Below are 21,828 nucleotides of genomic sequence, written 5' to 3'. Positions count from 1 at the left end.
TACTTCCTCTTCTGTTACAAGTTACAACGCTTCCCCTCTACTTTAAGTTGGTTACTACTTTACTGCAGACTCCAAACGTGACTTCCACACAAAGCTCAGAATAATTGCTAGGATAAAAAACAGATCATTTCAGTAACTCTTTCTTCTCTCCGACTCTGTCTTGCTTGGATCCAATAAACGTGGACGTCCAGAATCGTATCCTTCAGCCCAACGAGGTGATTGTATTTATTACTTGACCACCTCCATCTCTACTTATGGTGCTTGCTGTCGGTTCAACGATCCTGGCGACTGTAATTTTCTAATTTCTCTTCTAATTCCCTTAAAATGGTGTAATTCTAGGGTCCATTTCAAGGTATTTATGTTTAATACGCCTGACACATGATTTACTTTGTTACTTTCCAATTCAGGTTGATCTTCTAAAATATGTTTTCACTCTGATGGATTGGTAACTTCTAATATACATGCATATGATGCATCTCAAGGTTCTACAACTAATTTCATGCTTTGTTAATCTTTTATCCTTCGTTATGCTTTTTCGCTTTGCCTTTTCTCAGTTTACGTGTTTGTATTGTCTGAACATTCTTATATCTTTTCCTTGGCGAAAGCTTGAAATCCAAGCGTAAATGCACTGTGACGAATACGAAAGTAGAACACCAATGTAGTTAAGAGCTTGGAAGGTTTGTACAATTTCAAAACATTAGCTTTCTTCTTGATTACAGGGAGAAAAAAGAACCTTTAATTTAAAAGTTATATTTCCAGGAAACGGATTTTTCATGCTATGTAGTTTCCAAGGTAACTTGAGTAGAAATGCAGTGATTTCATTGAGAATCTGCTTGCTAGCAAAGATAAAAGGCAGAATGCTACAATTTGGATCTTATTGAACAATCCACAATTTCCTATATATGATCGATATCAACTTATGGTTTCAAAATGGTGAGAGTTAATGTAGGAAATAAATCAAGAGTGGGAAACCTAAGTTGTTTAGGATTTAGTCTATTTAATTCATGTCTAGTTAGGATTTATTTATCAAATCCATATTGGAATAAGTTTTTCTAGTACTAGTCTATTTTGGTTTCTAGTATTATAAATTGGGATGCTGTGTCACATATTTTAATTGTAGTGAGATTTAAGAGTTTTGAGTTATTAAGTAAAGCTTTCTACCTTCTCTCTTTAGTTTGATAAAATTCTTCTATATAGTCATTGTTGAGTCTTTCACGTGTGCTTATATTATTCCTTTGAGTATTTTTATTTCCTTCAAATTGGTATCAGAGCTTCGTGTGAGATCCGACTAAAGCCTCGTGTGAGATCCGACACATATAAAAGAATATGGATATTCCCTATTTACCAAATTGTCTCGTTTTTGTGTTTGATGGCAAAAATAATTTTGAGAGTTGGTATCAACAGATGAAGAATTTTTTCAATGTTGTTGGGCTATGGTCCATTATTGATACAGGGTTCGTGAAAACCCCAGAAGGCACAACATTGACCGTTGAAACAGCTAAAGATTTGGAGAAAAATAGACAATTGGATTATAAGGCACGTCTCTACCTTGACAGCAAGGTCGAATTACATGTGTACAATAATTTTTTACATGCAAAGTCGGCAAAGGAGGCTTGGAAATTTTTGGTGAATTCACATCGAGGTTCCGCAGACGTAAGAAAAGTCAAATTGCAAGAGCTTAGAAGACAATACGAGTTAGCCCAAATGAAACCTACAGAGTCTGTCAAAGAATTCTTTACAAGAGTTATTGATATTGTCAACGATATGACGACTAATGGAGAAGCATTAGACCAAGTTAAAGTTGCTAAAAAATATTGCGGTCCTTGAGTATAAAATTTCACACTAAGAAGACGGTTCTTGAGGTAACCAAAAATCTTAGCACTTTGACACTTGATGATTTAGAAGGTGAACTGGTAACATATGAGATGTCCCTGAATCAACAAACAACTGAAACAATTAGTGAGGCATTGCAAGCAAAGGTGAATCAACCTAAAGAAAAAGAAGAAACATCAAATCTGGCTGAAACAAATCAACGAGGTCACAATTTCAGAGGTAGAGGAAGAGGTGGTAGAGGTGATTATCAAGGCCGTGGTAGAGGTAATTTTTCCTATCAACAGAGAAATCATAATAATTTCAGGAGGGAACAACAGAGTAATCAAAATTTTCAAAGACGTGATAAATCAAATGTTCAGTGTTATAATTGTGGAAAATATGGACATTATCAACGTGATTGTTGGTACAATGAATCTGAAAATAGGGAAGAACATGCAAAGATGGCTGAAAATTATGGAGATAAACAAGAGACATTATTGTTTTCTAGCTCCGCGACTGAAGAAAATAAAGGGAATGAATGGTTTATTGATTCTGGTTGTAGCAATCATATGTCTGGAAATAAGGAATTATTTGTTGATCTGGATGAATCATTTAAAGCTACAGTAAGACTTGGAAATAATGCAAAAGTGCCTGCTGTTGGAAGGGGAAAAATTCCAATTACTTCGAAAAATGAATCTTCTCATTTTATATCTGAGGTATATTATGTTCCGAGTCTTCATCACAATTTATTGAGTTTGGGGCAACTAACAGAAAAAGGTTATGATTTGCGTTTTAAGTATGGAATGGGAACTATCACTGATGATAAAATAGGACTAATTGCAAGAATAGAGATGAATAATAGTCGTTTATGGCCTCTTTATCTCAATCGTGATGATTTACCTTGCTTTAGTTCTGTGAATTGTGATGATACTTGGCTGTGGCATCTACGCTTTGCGCATCTGCATTTTGGGAGTTTGAATTTTCTTGCAAGAAAGAATTTGGTTGATGGCTTGCCTTCTATTGATTTTCCTGACTGAAGGTGTGAGTCTTGTATTTTAGGAAAGAAGTATAGAGAACCTTTTCTAAAAAGCAAAGCTTGGAGGGCGAATGCACCATTGGAGTTAATCCACTCAGACTTGTGCTCAGTTGAAGTTCCTTCTAATGGAGGTAGTAAGTATTTTATTACTTTCATCGATGATTTCAGCAGAAAGACTTGGGTATATTTTCTGAAAAATAAATCTGATGCATGTGAAGTTTTTAAGAGCTTCAAGGCTTATGTAGAAAAGCAAAGTGGATATTATATTAAGACATTGAGAAGTGATAGGGGAACTGAGTTTCTTGTGTGTGATAATTATTTGAAGAAGTATGGTATTAAGCATCAATTGACAACTAGATATATTCCTCAACAAAATGGTGTGGCTGAAAGGAAAAATAGAACAGTGATGGATATGGTGAGATCTATGATGCATTCCAAAAATATTCCAAAAGATTTTTGGGCAGAAGCTGTTTCCTGTGCAATTTATGTTCTAAATAGGTGTTCTACTCGATCTAATTTTGGAAAAACTCCACAAGAAGTTTGGATAGGTAAGAAACCAAGTATTTCTCATCTAAAAGTATTTGGTTGTCTTTCTTATGCTCATGTTCCTGATGTTTTGAGAAAGAAATTGGATGATAAGGCAGAAAAGTGTATTTTTATAGGCTACAGTCATGAGACAAAAGGTTACAAATTATTTAATCCAGATACAGGAAAAATAATTATTAATAGAGATGTTACCTTTGATGAGCAGAGTGCCTGGGATTGGTCAAAGAAGGATCCTAAACCTCCCACGTCTCAACCAATAATTCCAGTCATTGAGGAAAGAAGTTTTAATAGATATCAAGAGGAACAACTAGCGCAACCTGTTCAAACAGAGACATCCAATCGCCCGCAAAGAAATCACTATTTACCAGCCCGTTTGCAAGACTATGTTGTGGGTAATGATAATGACTTATCCGATGAAGATATTGTGAATTTTGCTCTATTTGCAGACTGTGATCCAGTTACTTTTGAGGAAGCTGCGAAAAATGATTATTGGATACATGCAATGAATGAAGAAATTCATGCTATTGAGAAAAATAACACATGGGAATTGACTACTTTACCACCTTCGAAAAGGCCAATTGGAGTCAAGTGGGTATACAAGACCAAATAAAAATCAACTGGAGAAGTTGATCGCTTTAAGACAAGATTAGTTGCTAAAGGATACAAGCAGAAAGTAGGTATTGATTATTTTGAGGTATTTGCACCTGTTGCAAGACTTGATAAAATTCATATGATTATTTCTCTTGCTGCCAATAGTTGTTGAAAAATTTATCAAATGGATGTGAAATCTGCCTTCTTGAATGGTGTTCTTGAGGAAGAAGTGTATGTTGAGCAGCCTGCGGGGTATATCAAAAAGGGTCAAGAAAATAAAGTTTACAAGTTGAAGAAGGCGTTTGAAACAAGCTCCTAGAGCTTGGTATACTCGTATTGATTCTTATTTTATTGGACATGGTTTTCATAGATGTCCCTGTGAGCATGCACTATACATCAAATTCAATTCTGATGGAGACATTCTCATCGTGTGTTTATACGTGGATGACTTAATATTTACTGGCAATAATTCCAAACTAATTTCTGAATTTAGGGTGGCCATGATTAGACAGTTTGAGATGACTGATTTGGGACTAATATCTTATTTCCTCGGCATTGAAGTTTCTCAATTGGAAGGTGGAATTTTTATCTCTCAGAAAAAATATGCTGGTGATATTTTGAAAAGATTTAATATGGACAAAGCCAAGCCAATTCTGGCCCCTGTTGAAGAAAAATTGAAGTTGACTAAAAACGGAATTGGTGATTTTGTTGATGCTACATATTTTAGAAAATTGGTAGGGAGTCTAAGGTACTTGACTTCTACAAGACCTGACATTACTTATGGAGTTGGATTAATTAGCAGATTTATGGAGTCGCCTCGTCAATCACACTTGCAAGCAACTAAGAGAATTTTGAGATATATTCAAGGTACGCAATTTGATGGCATATTTTATTCAAAGACTAATGATAGTAGTCTCGTTGGATTTACAGACAGTGATTGATTGGGCTGGTGATATGATGCAAAGAAAAAGTACTTCTGGATATGCATTGTATTTGGGGTCTGGTGTATTTTCTTGGTCTTCAAAAAAGCAACAAGTTGTTGCTTTGTCAACAGCTGAAGCAGAGTACATGGCAGCAACAAGTAGTGCTACACAAGCATTATGGTGGAGAAGGATGCTTGGATTTCTTCAACACAAGCAAGATAGTCCTACAAAAATATTTTGTGATAGCAAGTCTGCAATTGATTTAACAAAGAATCCAGTTTTTCATGGCCGCAGCAAACACATTGACATTAAATATCACTTCATTCGTGATTTGGTTCAAGATAAGGAGATAGTTATTGATTATTGCAAGACTGAAGAACAAGTTGCTGATGTTTTCACAAAGCCACTAAAATTGGAGTTGTTCATAAAGTTGAAGATGATGCTAGGCATGGTCAAGTTTGAAGATCTTGGTTTAAGGGAGGCTATGTAGGAAATAAACCAAGAGTGGGAAACCTAAGTTGTTTAGGATTTAGTCTATTTAATTCATGTCTAGTTAGGATTTATTTATCAAATCCATATAGGAATAGGTTTTTCTAATCCTAGTCTATTTTGGTTTCTAGTATTATAAATAGGGATGCTATGTCACATATTTTAATCGTAGTGAGATTCAAGAGTTTTGAGTTATTAAGTAAAGCTTCCTACCTTCTCTCTTTAGTTTGATAAAATTCTTCTATATAGCCATTGTTGAGTCTTTCGCTTATATTATTCCTTAGAGTATTTTTATTTCCTTCAGTTAACCATTATTGTAGATTTTTTTGATCCAGATGAAAGTACAAAATTAGGAAATGTGAAGCAATGGGCTGATTGATAGTTATGCTTATATGTATTCCTTTTTAAGTATTTGGCTGCACATTGCTCTGCATATTCAATTAGAGTCCACTTTTGCATATTCCTAGATTTTTCCTTTGTTTCTATCTTCTGAATCCTACCATGTTTCTTCACTTAAGTTAAAATGATTGATCGACATTTGACATAACGTACTAGCCCATAATTATGTGGAACTTAGTTCTTGCATAGTATATATAGCTATTTTCTGTAATTCAGCTTTCTCAAATCCAAGGATTAGATTCAAATGGTTGGTGGTGCCATTCATGAATGCCAAAATCTGAGGTTTAGACCCTAAGGAAATTATTCTCTAAAAACGTTTAAAAGAAAAGCTCGAGTAGTAGAGCTGGAAGGATTTTGTTTGCTGAGTTTTGAAACAAGCTATTTACTCCTGGTAACATGTTTGTTGCTTAGGACAGGTATCATTATGGCTTGTGGTGAAGATTGTGTTTCATGTGCCAAAAAATTTGTACTAGAAGATTCCCTTGAAATTTACAAGATTAGAGCAATGATGTGATGGTGATTTTCCATGAGAAAAATTTATACTACACGCCATCTATTTCTCTGCAATGATATATTTTGATAACTGTCTGAAGGGCAACCAGAAAATCTGGAGAAGAAAAATTGTTCTAAATGTTATAACCCTACTGAAGTTGCCGCTAATATTTTTCAACTGAGAAATCATTTCTTTCTTCAATGGTTGCTTTGTTCACAGACACAGACAGTTAATCTCAATTTCAAGAGAATTAAACATCTATCAGTGGAGCACAGTCAGAGGTGAATCTAGAGCATGTTTAAGGATTCAACTGAACTCATCGCCTTTGATTCCATCCATAACTGTACATACGAAAATAATTATAAGCTTCTGCGTGTGTACTTTGAAGCAGAGATTAGAATGTTTTGGGCCAGAAACTATAAATTCTAGATTTGCCTACACACTTTTAAGTGTTCAACCATGTCTCAGTTTCATCTGCCTGCAGGTTATGGTAAGCAAGACAAATATATTCATCATTTTGGAATTCGTTTCAGGTGGAGAATTGTTTGATAAACTTATAAGGTCCATCCTTTTCTTCTAAATTATGCATTAGGAACAAAATAAAAGAAATTTTATCTGCTTTTTAGCGAGAAAATGACCAAAATCATCCATAATGTTTGGGTTTGGATCAAAATCATACATATTCTTTCACATGGTGCACTAATAGTACATTATGTTTGCATAAGTGGTGCACTTTTAGTCACAATCCCAAATAAATTTGACGGAAAAGAACAAAAATGCCCCTGAACTTTTAGAAAAGGTATAAAAATACTCTTTATTCATCTATTTTGCTAAAACTACCCCTCAATTCAACTTTTTGGCTCATTTATTCCCCTTGACTAACGGACAACACTATTTTAAAAAAAAAAAAAAAATTAAATTGCACATGACATTTTATTACTGAAAAATTGATTTATTCTTTTAAAAAGAAATCTGAAACCTTGGAATTTTTTTAAATTTGGAAAACTTTTTTTTAACGAGTAAAACCTTGACTAACGGACAACACTAATTTTTTTTCTTTTCAAAATGTGAAAAATTGGATTTTTATAAAAATCTGAAAAAATTAAATTTTTTATGGAAAAACCGTGTTTAAAAAAAAACCAGAAAACTATCTTTTTTTAAATCTAGAAGAAAATTATGGAGTATTAGTTTTGCACATTTTACTTAAAAAAACAATCAGTTTTTCAGATTTAAAAATTGAATTTTCTAAAAAAAAAAATGGGGTTTCCACCCGATAATTTTTTTTTTCCAAACTTAAAAAAATTCCACATGTTTTAATGAAAATCCAATTCTGTTTTATATATATATATAAAAGGCTTACTACATTTGTTTTTTTAAAGAAATGGATGTTGAAAAATTATTTTTCCTTATTCTACAAATAACGATTTTTCAGATTTCTTTTTAAAAGAATAAATCAATTTTTCAGTAATAAAATGTCATGTGCAATTTAATTTTTTTTTAAAAAAAAAAAAAATTAGTGTTGTCCGTTAGTCAAGGGGAATAAATGAGCCAAAAAGTTGAATTGAGGGGTAGTTTTAGCAAAATAGATGAATAAAGGGTATTTTTATTCCTTTTCTAAAAGTTCAGGGGCATTTTTGTTCTTTTCCATCAAATTTATTTGGGATTGTGACTAAAAGTGCATCACTTATGCAAACATAATGTACTATTAGTGCACCATGTGAAAGAATATGTATGATTTTGATCCAAACCCAAACATTATGGATGATTTTGGTCCTTTTCTCGCTTTTTAGCAGCTATTCAAACTTATTTGGTGCTTATAATTTTTTAGATAATTTTGACTGTGATTAAAGTTTATCACCTGATTTATTGGCGTAAAGGTAAATCATGGACGAATTAGCGAAGAAGATCCAAGTAAGTATTTCCAGCAGCTTATGAATACTGCTGATTGTTGCAATAGTAGGGGGGGGCAGTCTACCACAAAGATCTAAATCTGAGTACCTAAGCATTGTTGCTGTTGCAACACTTAGGTAGTTAATATCTAATCTTTTTGCTAACGCTCCTGTCTTTTATTTCCCTTACGTGTATCCTACCTTTTCTTTTGCGGATTTAACTTAAATACTGATAATGTAAACAATGGTATGTTGATGTTGTCCACTGACAATGCAAACAATCTTTTAGGTTATCACATTAAATTTATTATGGATAGTTAGTGATCTGTTATCGGTCACTTTTACATGATGATATATATACACACATATATTCACACACAAACACACACATTATATAATTATTTTTATAATATAATTTTACTATTTTATATGAACTAATTTACAAAAGTAGTATATTTAGCCGCGCGAAGCGCGAGCCAATTAACTAGTTATTATATAATCTCAACAACCGTATATGATTGCACATCAGTCTATCAAATATGATCATTTATACAACTGTATATGATTGCAATTTGCACATCATTCTTTACTTTCCGTGTTTTACGACATTTTTCCTAGTTGAGCATGTTTCAACAAGATCGATTTTCAATGTGAGAGGATTCTTTATATGTATTACAACTATTTCTACGCTGTTAATTTGTAATCCAATGGCGGAGAGAAGCCAGACAACCCTAAGGGCGTCGTCAGACAAGCTTCACAAAATAATTGATTTTATAATATATTTTAGAAAATGTGTATATCTACACTATGAGGCACCGGTTAAAAATAATACGGAGTAAATGTTAATTTGGAATAGGATCGGAAGCCTTGAAAGCACCACAATTTCAGGCTTTATATGACTTACAAGTGGAATTGTGACAATAGGCCAATACTGTTTGTACAAAATCCTACGCACGTCAATGTTGCAATTGTTTACCTGTCGTGATCCTCCTCCTATATTCGGATTTTGGGATTGACCATGAGAAGATCACATATCCAGAATTGGAAAAGTTAAATAGAATATATTATTTTATATAGTTTATATTAATATTCAGATTTAAAAGAATTAAATGTTGAAAGTGCATTTATCTATATCACTAGCGGGTTTTCATTTCTCTGTATGAATTATGTAATTTTATTTGAGACGTTATGCCCTTTTTTCTTTTTAAATACATTCTCTCCACTTGAAAGATTATCATGACACATGGTCCCTTTACTTCAAATTCAATCTAACATACAGTGGAAGTTATTCGACCAAGAGTATCAAGTTAAAGTTTCTGTGCATTTGCTCGTGCAAAAAGCTAGAATTTTCTTGTGCTACACTTCTGGAGTTATGGTAGCTCTTTTTTTCTGGTTGATAAGTACACTTCTTGTAGCTCTATTACTATATAGTATCTCCTTTTTGGCTCTTTGGAGTTAAAAGCCTTCGTTGTTTGATTTTGGGACCTTTGACTACTTTACTAATTGAATGTTAGCTTTTAAATGATTAAAAAAATATTTGTTCGTTCTAATTACTAAAATCTCTTGTATTCTTACACAAAGGGAGTGTACTGCAAAGAATCTTAACAAAGAGAGAGATGACGTGCAACCATAGCTGTAAATCATCCCTAAGAAGGAAAGGCCCGCGTGAAACACAAAAAGAAGACTAGACTAATTAGTAGATCCAAATTCAATGCTGAATTTAACTTTCAACTCCATGTCTTTTGCGCACTACACTACTAAATGAAGCTCAAACTCAAAAGTTTTTAACCCCCATATTTAAGCTATCAACTTTCTCAATAAACAGTTGGAAAGAATCAAGGTTGTTATCTAAGGCAAACTAAAGACAGCTTTAGGCATCATAGTTTGAACAAAAAGATTTCTTGTTTTGATAAGTATGAAAAATGGCTGACTACAAGTGCTAGGAATGTTATGAAAAATTGCTTAAGTTCTTGTCTAGAAAAATAAGTTGGGTGATTAGAAGTGCTTGGATGTTAGGAATAAGACGCTGAGTTCCAATTTCTCATAAAAGCAACAGTCCTGTTGCATCCACCCCACATTTTGGATTCACTGATCCAGCTTCCAGGTGCTGTCAAAGCTCAAAGAACCTTCCCTCACTAATTTACAAAACTGAATCACCAAAGGATCCCCGTAAACACATGTTATCAAGAAAGTGATGAAAATGGTTGTCTCTAACAAAAATCTGTGTCCTTTTTAGCTGGAACTGAATTTGAGAAAAGCATGGCAGCTCCCATAGATTCCAAAGTTTTTCAACTCTCTCAATCAACGAATCAAGGTTCTTCATTTGCAATGAACAAAGAGTGCATTAGGCATCAGATATTAGCTTTGAATAAGTATGAAAGTCAAGCTGATTACAACTGCATGGATCACTAAATTCAGACACCAGGGTTAAACCTGGCTGCTCAGCTCCAGTTTTGTATAAATGCAACTGGTTCTGCTGCATCCTCCCCAGGTCTTGATTCACTAACATCTTGCTTCCGAGTACTGTCAATGCTCGAAGAACTTCTCAAAAAATTACAAATCTCAATCACCAATAATCTCCACATGAGCACACACCTTCATAGAAGTGATGAAAACGGTTTGCGTCTCTAACATATATTTCTCTCCCTTCAAAGCTGGAGATAAATTTGATAAAGACATGACAGTCCCCACAAATTCTAAGGTTCTTTATGACTCTTAGAGGAGTCCCTGGATTAGTGTTCAAAATTCCTAAAACTACCGCCAACTTCTCACTATGTCCACACAAGATCAACTCCTTGTCCTGTTCTTCAACATCTTGCAAAACAAATTCCGTATCATGTGAAACACCTGAATTCTTCATGTCCATGCTCAATTTTCGCAACTTTTCCATAATCTGTGGCATTTGCGGATGTAATTCATCTCCCGCTAATAGTATGTGCACTTTGTTTTTAATTTCAATCCAACTACATCCAGGATTTTTACTCAAGCCCATATTTTTCATCATGTCCCTCACCTTGTCTACTTCATTCCATCTGTTGTTAGAAGCATAAATATTTGATAATAGAATGTAGTTTCCAGGATTCTTAGGTTCTAGCTCAAAGAGTTTATTAGCAGCAATCTCGCCCAAACTCAAATTACGATGTGTTCTACAAGAACTTAGTAAAGCACCCCAGACACATCCATCTGGTTCAATTGGCATTGTGAAAATCATGTTATAGGCTTCTTTGAGCTTTCCCGCACGACCAAGAAGGCTCACCATACAAGCATAGTGCTCCACTCTGGCCTCAAGTCCATGAACTCTAGACATAGAATCGAAGTAATGTTGCCCTTGTTCTGTAAGGCCTGCTTGGCTGCATGCAGATAATACACTCGTGAAACTAATATAATCAGGTTTCTGTCCACTTCTTTGCATTAAGTCAAAGATTTCAATAGCCTCCTTAGCCTTTCCGTGCATTGCATATCCACCAGTCATTGCATTCCAACTAACCAAATTACGTACTGGCATCCTGTCAAAAATAATGCGAGAGAACTCAATTCTTCCACAATTGGCGTACATATCTATTAATGCACTACTGACATAGACATCATCTGAAAAACAATTTCTCAAAGAGAAGCAATGTGTTGCCTTTCCATGTATTAGTGCTGCGATATTTCCACAGGCGGGAAGCAAACAAGAAATCGTTACAGAGTTCGGCTTCACCCTAGCCAATTGCATTTCTCTGAAAATCTCTAACGCCTCAAGGTCTTTCCCATGCTGCGAGCAGGAAGAAATCATCGAAGTCCACGAGACCACATTCAATTCCTTCACTTTGCATTTAACCTTTTTAAACATTTTGAAAGCTTCATCAACAAGACCGTTCCTCGAGAGCCCAGCTACCAAAGCATTAAAAGCACCCAAATCCATTTCCTCTGCTCCTTCAAAGACTCGTGACATCTCCGAAGTACACCTACACTTTCCATACATATCAATTAACGCGCTAATAATACAATCATCACATTCAAACCCCATTTTAATCACATGACAATGAACTTGAACACCCATCTTGATATCCTCCAAGTCACTTATTGCAGGAAGAACACTCGAAATACTCGTCCCGTCACTCCTAAACCCTTCCGAATTCATCCTACGAAACATCAAAACCGCGTCTTTATAACGTCCACTCTGATTAAACCCCGCGATCAACCCGTTCCACGAAACAGAATTCGGGTCAATACCCAACATCCCAGCTTGATCAAACACCATTATAGCATTTAAAACATCCCCTTGTTTCGCATAACCAGAAACCAAAGCACTCCAAGAAACCACATCTGGTTCAAGCATTTTATCAAACACCTTACGTGCACATCCCAAATCATTACATTTCACATACAAATGAACTAAAGAAGCTTCAACAAACGAATCTAACGCTAACCCAGTTGTTAAACCATAACCATGTACTTGTTTCCCAATTTTAAACGCTGATAATCCAGCACAAGCTTTAATAGCACTAGGAAGTAAATGGACATCAGGTAAAATGTGTACAGATAATAATCTTGAAAATAAAAGAAGTGTGTAATTAAAAAGATTGGATTTTGAAGAAGAGTGAATGAGGGGTTTAAAAGAGAAGATATTTGGGTTTGGAAGTGAGTTGAGTAAAGATTCTGCATTTGTAAAGGAATTGTAGTTGGTGTAAAGGGAAAGGAGTTTGTTGGTGATATGGGAATTACTGGAATGGCCAGTTTTGATGATATGAGAGTGAATTTGTTGTGTTTGGGAAAGAGTGGTTGTTTTTGTAATGAGGGTTAGAATGGTGTTATCAAATAAATGCAGAGTTTGAGCTTGCCTTGCATTCATGGAGTTAAGGGAGTTACTCAGTATAGAGAAGAGAACTGGGCTGATATCAGCTTTAGTTATTTTCTTCTAGTACTATGTTTTTTGTTTGTTTATGTTTTTGTTTTGGGATTAAAACATAAAATAACTACTTCTTTCCTCTCATTGTATGTCAAAGTGTTGTTACTGGGAGTTCTGGAACGAAAAGTACAACAAACTAATTTAATTTAAGTTTCTGCACGGATTGCTCTTCAAACGAGTTCATTTTTTATTTTTTCTTTAACCCCAGATAAACCCACAGCTAGGAGGTTTCAAAGGTTTTTAAAAAACCGACTTACCCATTGAACCGTATCGTATCGAATTGATTTTTATGTTTCTTTTAATAAAACTAACAATTTTTATATAAATTTATAATCGTACCGAATAATTAGATCGGTTTTTAATTTTATAAAAATAAACCGAAAAAATACTGAACCAAACCGAATAAGTATATATATATGTAAAATATATTTTATATATTAAATTTACATACAATAAAATATTAAAATTTTCACCTTGAGTTTGGGATGATGAAAATGACTACAAGCCGACAACATAATTAACACCTAAAGTTCCAACTCTGAAACCTATTATATTACTCCTATTGAACTTAAATTAGTTCTAGCATCTCGAGCAGTAACCAGTAAGCTACTACAAGGTATTCCAACAATTTTGGATAGAAAGCTACAAGGTTTTAGATATTTTTCCTCTTGTATGATTTTAAATTCTCTTAGTGGATACTCAATCCTAGTAGTCTCATCTTCATTGTTTTTTCCCCGTCGTGCGATCTAAAATATATTTGTTTTTGCTTAACATTATTTTATACTACCGTAAAATAGTGGGATCAATCTCTATTCTTGTCGTCTTTCATGTTTTCTTGATTCGTCACCTTTTAATCAGTAAAAATATATAGAGAATTTTTGTCAAAGTCCTATAAAAGTATGTATGATATTGTGTCTTAACTTTTACTAGTGAATATAACATGATGTTCTTTTTTAAAAAAAAAATCGAAACTTAACCGAACCAAACAGATACCGAAGAGAAACCGACATGATATGACAGTTTCGAAAAGTCTAATTTTGATTCTACAAAATGAAATAACCGAAAAATTGGTACGGTATAAATTTTATAAAATACCGCCCGAACCCTACCATCGACACCCCTACCCACAGCCGCTACTCTTTGGGTGTGCACTAGATAGCCTGTTCACTGTGCAATAGCTCGCAAACCACACAGGAGATGTAAACCGCACTAGGCAAGCCATGTGCGACGAGCTCTGACTGAGAAGGTTGCTGGTGAGGGGAATCAATCCCAGGTCTCCAATGTGGGAAACTGCTCACCCAACCAACTCAGCCAACCCTTGTGGGTACTTTGCAGGTCTCGATCAGGTGTTGTACCTCATATTTGTGGTTTTTAATTTTGCCCCTGCTACTTACTTAAGTGAAAATATTCAGACTTGCTTCGTTCGGCATAATTTCTATAAAATTTTTACTTCGGAAACTAAACTTTTGCCTCACTCGGCATAAATTCTGTAGGAATTAAGTTATGCGGTATAAGTTTTCTAGTATTTTTCACATTATATTGAGTTTTAAAAGTTTTTCCTTGTCTGACATAATTTGTGTTGATGTTCTGATACATATGCCGAAGTTAAACTTAAAATATGCGAGCCAAATCTAAAATTATGTCGTTTCTCAGAATATGTTAAGTGTTGAAAGTTTTGCCTTGTCCGGCATAACTTGTATGGATGTTATGACACATATGCTGAACTTAAACGTAAAATATGTTGAACGAAGTCTAAATTATGCCGCACCAAAAAATGTTGAAGGGCAAAATTAAATACCACAAATGTCACACCCTAAATCTGGGTGAGGTTGATCGGCACCCGGTGCCTTAACCTGACCAAGCTAACAATTTATATGGGAACTTATACAAATACTTATGAACTTGAATCAAATGATATAACATTTAGAATAAACATATGGAAAGTGCCACTAGCAAATCTATATCAGTAAGCAGGCCGTCGAGCCTGAAACATATAAAGACTATACAAATGTACACAAGTGACCCACAATGTATGTCTATGAAGCCTATAAAATGACAAGGACTGTATAATTGTAACATCGTTGGGACAGGGCCCCGAGCTACCCATAATGTCACTGCACAAACATAAGGAGAACTAGATTTAACTAACTCCAAATAGAAGTAGGGTTCATCACATCAACAACTGAACGTCAACAGGTGCCTAATGGGAGAGTCTGCCAACCTGTATATCTGGGCTTGCAATATGAATATAACAAATACTGCGACACCGATAAAAGGGACGTAAGTACAGATAGATTGTACTTAATACGTAAGGCAGATAGAATAACAATGAAAGCCTATATAAGAGACAATTGAAGCATGATCAAATGAGTACAACGGGAAGCTAAGAAAACAACCTATAGAATCGCATGCAGAGGCGGAGTCAGGATTTGAGGTTTGTAGATTCGAAATTCTAAGACAGGCAACAACCTCAAGCGAATGTATAACAACCACCAAACTAATGAACAAGTAAGGGTGGCCGTTCGGTTCTTCAGTTTGGTTTATTCAAGCTTCAGTTCGGTTCTTCGATTTTCGGTTATTCGAATATGTGTACCCAACACCAAACCGAAGTTCGGTTCGATTTTTTCAAGTTTGATTAGATTTTTCTAATTTTCAAGTAGCTCCGCCCCAGTTTACATACCAGTGGTAATTGGTATCAAAGTTAGAACTTAGAACCCTAACTTTCTTTAAAAGTTCTGATTTTAAGATTGAGGCTTTGTGAAGAAACCGATAGTCTGTAGCTTTTGTGGAACGTGCTCTTTTCTTTATAAAAAAAAAAGGAATAGCATAACTTACGCACTGCAGGAGTGACCAGTGAGCTAAGGAGCCTGTTTTATATTATTTTCTTATAAAGTGCACATAGAAAAAACAAAAAAGTAACGCTGCAGTTGGTTTCGAACCCACACATCTCATAGGAGAACTGGAGAGCTTTTCAAGCCTCTTACGAACCACTGAACATCAGCGACCTTTGTTACTAGATTCGCAGTAGTATATTTAATATATATTCACTGGATTTTCTAGGGCTAATACATGGTCTAAGCAAAAGATACTGTATTCGTCCGAATCCCCGTGTTGCACAGTAGCTCCGTCCCTGATCAGATGTCAAACCTTACTGTACATAAGTTATTCCGAACTTCTTTTGGATTATTCTGATTATATCTTTGGATTGCTATGTGGAGCAACGTTCTGAAGTCTTTCACTGAAACACTTGGGATGATTGTACATTACATTCATTCCTTCACTTATAATCGCCCGTCTAATTATAGCTTAACGGTGTTTATATAGTAATAACATTACGTACGCAACATAGGGTCTTCCCCAACTGATTATAGTTCAGTGGTATATATAGTAATAACATTACGTACGCCACATAGGGTCATCCCTAATTGATTATAGCTCAGTCGTATATATAATATAGCATCCAAACTGCAGTGGCATATATATATAGTGGAGTAATAACATCACTAACTGAGTATCGCTCAGTGATATATATATATATATATATATATATATATATATATATATATATATATATATATATATATGATTTTTCTCTTATCCAATAGAACATCTAATTTCACTAATATTCAGAGGATTTTCCTTTCAAATTTGACTAGGTAGAAAAATGTAACTTATAAAAATAAAGCTGTAAAATTTCATAAAGAAAATAGTAATAGGCAGTAAATGCTTCACAAAAAATGTCAATACCGAACTTAGCCTCTGTTACGATTGCTATAAACTTTTTTGGTATCAGTTTGATAAAATAGTGTAGTGATATATGCTAATGTTAAATAGGAGTACTGTGGTTGTTTTTGTATGTAGAATACAAAAGCGTGGAATTGTTGGGATGTCGTATGCACTAATCGTGTGTTTTCTTATTTCTCTTAATAACAGGCACAAGATTCTTAAACAATCACAAATAGGGACGATCAAGGAGGAGTTTGAGGACACCTAATGGTTTGCTTTTTGGGTCAAAGGTATCCAATAAGGAGGAGTTTGAAGAGGGAATACACTTCATGTTTTGTTTCTTTTGGTCATATGTAGATGCATACAATGCCAATGATGATAAAGTATGAGGTAGTATATGGTTAATTGACTATTTTGTAATGAAAGTATTTATTTGTAATATTCTACTTGAGAAAGGCTTGTGTTTGTTGAATTATGTGCTTTTAGTATTAGTTGGGAATTGATAGAAATACATATATAATCATTTCAGAAAAGCAGGTCGCCATTTAAAATCAATCAGGCCAGCATTGTTAAATTATTGAAAAAAAACGGCTCAATGGCCACTATATATATGTTATCACAAAAATAATTAGTATTGGCGGCAATTGTGGTTGCTACTAAAAAGTAGTTCTTTAGTGGCGACCGTATAGTTGCTACTACAAATCATTCTTTGGTGGCGACCATAGTCGCAACTAAAAAGTTATAATATCTTTTAGTAGCGACTTACCTTCTCAGAAATCACATATAGAGGAATCTTTTTTAGCGATATGCTTCACTTTTAGGAGCGAGTAAAGTCGCCAGAACATGTTTCTTTAGTGGCGACCTACATATGTCACTATATATAACTTTCAGCAACAGAGGTTGTTCGAGCGACTAAAGAGTCGCTGCAAAAGAGATTTGGTGGCGACTTTCAAGATTCTAGTCGCGACCTTTGTCGCTACTTAAAGTCATATTTCTTTTAGTGTCGAGTGCGCACAAGGTAAACTACGCTCCAGCGTAATTGTCACGACCCAGCCCCGTGGGCCGCGACTGGTGCCCTATTTGGACACCCAGACAGAAAAACATATCAAATCGTAACACACTTATCCAAATCGAATCACAAACAGTTAACATATGCGACCATAAATACTATATGCCATCCCAAACTATATCAAACTGTATCAGACACATTTCAGCGCAGCCATATACGTATGCATATATCAAAAAGCCGGCAAGGCTGTCAAATGTATCAAAAGCCGACAAGGCTATCAAATGGCACAACGGCCCAAAACACATATACGAATGCACGCCGACAAGGCTGCCATAGCGAATAGGATCATACAAACACATCTGAACAGAAGTAGGCACACACACCCACAAATATGTCTACAGACCTCTAAATAGACCAACCGAAACATATGGCGGGACAGGGCCCCGCCGTACCCCTGAAAAAATGTATACCAAAATATATGCTCTGAAATGAGAAGAGCACTCCAAACAGCAGAAGAGTGTCCTAAACTGGTGGATCACCAAACTGTGCGTCTGTACCTGCGGGCATGAAACGCAGCCCCCCGAAGAAAGGGGGTCAGTACGAAATATGTACTGAATATGCAAAGCAGAAAGTACGGGAACAAATCTGAGGCATAAACGAAATAGTAGTACAGAACATAAGTATAAATCCAACATATCAAAATGTTTACTTTCAAAATATAAGTCATGCATAAGGTACAGAAGAATATGGTCGCCCGCCCGTCGTTGGCGCCATAACACAGCATAACACCAGAAGGTTTCAAATCTCCGTATCCCCGTCACATATCACATCACAACATAACGCCATACACAACATAACACCAAATATAGGTGGAACCCGACCCTCTTTTGCGAGTAGCTCGGTGAACCATAAACACAGCATAACTCCGGAGTATATCAAAGCGCGCACGATAACAGAACTGGCCCGGGAACCGGCGAAAGATATAACAGAACGCACGAGTAGAGTCGTGAGTAACCATATGCATAAAATCATTATCGTAAACTCAAATATAAGTAAATGACCATACTTGAAATTCGAAATGATAATCATACCAAATTCTTTCAAAAGTCGTCCGAATTACATAAAGGAAAGTTGCGGGACCCACGGACGGGTATTGACCCGAGTCGGGCCCGCCTATGGAAAATATACTCATTATATGCCATATAAACTTCTACAAAAATATTGGAGCAATCCGAGCCTTTATGCAAAAGATATGGCATTTCGTAGTTACGGAATTCTTTAAAACAACTTTTTGTACAAAGTTTGGAAATCAATGCTTTCGAAGACATAATGGTTCATATTTCATCACATCATACATAAGAGTGCCAAGAAATATATAAGGATCATAACGTACTCGGATTTCGAATTTCGAATTTCCTCGAGGCTTGTGATATAGCCTATTGAAAACTAAGGCATGCCAAAAGAAAGAAGGGTTGCTTTACATACCTTACGTCGTTCAAGGGCTCAGTCCAGCCAAGAACTTCCACAATTAATATGATAAACCTATAATCGTAAGAATACGCACGTGACTTAAGAAGGCTTTCGCATTTCATATATATTAATTGATGACTTAATTCCAAAACGAAACGGGCAGCATCTCCTCTATATCATTAGCATCTCCCAATTTGGTATATCAGCCCAACAACAAATAAATCCCAAAAACACAACATGCATGTCCATAACAATTTCATAATACTCTATAACGAGCGACAAGCTCGAATTACGATCCGTATACTCCATGGCACCTTTTCGTATGTTTTCTATTTAACCTTAAAAATATTCTCAATATGATAAGGACATCATTTACCACAAATCTCGGCTCTATATCATATATTTACAACAAGAAAAACAGCCCACAACTCCAACTCTATATCAATAGACAATTCTATTCGTAAGTTCGCGTTTATTCCATCAATTCCCATATCGATACTTGTATACACTTCTTTATTTTCGTATATACATTGTATAACAACAAGCAGGATAGCAATAATTACAGCACGTTTCACGATATTCCATCTCACTAGATAATTTATAATAACCACCAACCAATCTGTATGATAACAATAACCATTTATCCGATTTTTCGCAATTAATTTCGTGGTTCCCGTCTCACAATTTAACTATGACCTGGACGAATTTAAATATATCTAGTAGAGGAGAATTCTTACCTCATTTGCCAAAAACTATTACTCTTCCACCTTACTTCTCTTTGAAGAAATCTCTGATTTGATATTTTGTGGAGGAAACCGATGTGGGTATAACCTTTTTTTTTGTTTTCGCGTTTTGCTTCAGCGAAATAGGATTTTCTCCCTTCAAACATTGCTGCCCTTCCTTCATAGATTGAGATGGAAATATATATGTATATCTCTATATATACAGTCAAACATTGCTGCTCCATTCTTACTTGCTGCCTATGAATTATTCTCAAGAGGGATAGTTAACTATTGCTTCATATTTGGAAAAGGTTGCTGCCATATCCTCGTAAGAAAGTCCCACGATTTAGATGAATAACACATATGTATATGCCTTTCTCTTATTGTAACGTTGCTGCCACAGAGATGTTTCTTATGAGATACAAATCTCATCCAACATTAAAGTAGAATTGCCACAATTCATGGGATGTAGGCCCCACTTAGTTAATACCTTTCCATTTGTTTTCAAATTGTGCCACCTATATCTATATTGATTCCTCTTGCTCCCACATGCTAGATAAAATCCGTACTAATTATTATTCCCAAATCCACTAATTAAATCACCCACTAAAATTCAATTTAACCAACTACACACATAATTAATTTTTTAGTCTCGTTTACTTAAACATGCATTCCTTATGCCCATTGTCATGACCATGTTATATAACACTAGTCTGTAACCTCATTTGCCATACATAAAATATTATTTTCAATCATCGTCGTCACACTTTTTCTTCTTAAATCATTTCGGGACTTCACTCCTTGTATACACCGAGTTCTTGATTTTCATCCTTGGATAAGATCAAATTTTTCCGGACTCGGTTAAATTTGCTCATGTTGGACGATTAAATTTTCTAGACCAAAAATACGAGATATTATAGCTTGGAACGTATTCCATTTAAATAAATTTTGAACTTCGACGAAACTTATTTTCTTCGATTGGTTTAACTTCAAATCCGTACGATAGATGTGTACCATCACTTTAACCACCTATAAGCTTGGGGATAACCTCGTGTCCGTTACTGATATCATTTAACTCGCACACTTCCCAATATATGAAAATACGGGATGTAACAGTAATAGTCTACATAACTCAATTTTTTAAATAATCATATCGATAATCAGTCTTGTCAAGTCTAGAAGATGAGTGTAGTGGAGATGAGGATGCTCAGGTGGATGTGTGAGTACATTGGGATGGATATGGTTAGGAATGAAGTTATACAGGGTAAGGTGGAAGTGGCTCCTGTGACGGACAAGATGAGGGAAGCGAGATTGAGATGGTTCGAGCATGTGAAGAGAAGGTGTGTGGATGCGCCAGTAAGGAGGTGTGGGAGGTTGGCTATAACAGAAGTTACCAGAGGTAGATGTAGACCGAAGAAGAACTGGGGGGAGGTGATTAGATAAGACATGACATAACTCCAACTTACTGAGGACATAACCCTAGATAGGAAAGTGTGGAGGTCAAGGATTAGACTAGAGGGTTAATAGGTAGCCAAATATTTTCCTTATTAGTAGTATTAATTAGTAATCGCGTAGATTCTTTTCTTCGAGGTGTGCTAATATATGTTTCTTCTTTTGCTTTTATCTTGCTATTTCGTTGTCATATTTTTTTTGATATCATGCTTCAAATTCTTTTTCCCTCTCGAGTCGAGGGTTATCGGAAACAGCCTCCCTAGCCCACAAAGATAGGGGTAAGGTTTGCGTACATCCTACTCTCCTGGCCCCAGACCCCAATTGTGGAAATACACTGAGTATGTTGCTGTTGTTGTAATCAAATCTTGTCAATTGTACAT

General features: G+C 35.3%; 1 protein-coding gene across 1 annotated transcript; it reads right to left on the bottom strand.

Annotated features, from left to right (window-relative positions):
- Positions 1–9,912: 9,912 nt before the first annotated feature.
- LOC132615527 (pentatricopeptide repeat-containing protein At1g20230) lies at positions 9,913–13,183 on the bottom strand. The gene has a single exon (XM_060330131.1). The coding sequence runs from the start codon at positions 13,010–13,012 to the stop codon at positions 10,745–10,747; it is 2,268 nt and encodes a 755-aa protein (XP_060186114.1). The 5' UTR covers positions 13,013–13,183; the 3' UTR covers positions 9,913–10,744.
- Between the last annotated feature and the right edge of the window lie 8,645 nt (positions 13,184–21,828).

This window comes from Lycium barbarum, chromosome 10 (genome assembly GCF_019175385.1).
Source record: "Lycium barbarum isolate Lr01 chromosome 10, ASM1917538v2, whole genome shotgun sequence".
NCBI classification, from domain to species: domain Eukaryota; kingdom Viridiplantae; phylum Streptophyta; class Magnoliopsida; order Solanales; family Solanaceae; genus Lycium; species Lycium barbarum.
This window is presented reverse-complemented; position numbering and strand designations above follow the sequence as displayed.

Coding starts and splice junctions, on each gene's coding strand:
- LOC132615527 (XM_060330131.1), bottom strand. CDS start 13,012: ATGAATGCAAGGCAAGCTCAAACTCTGCATTTATTTGATAACACCATT.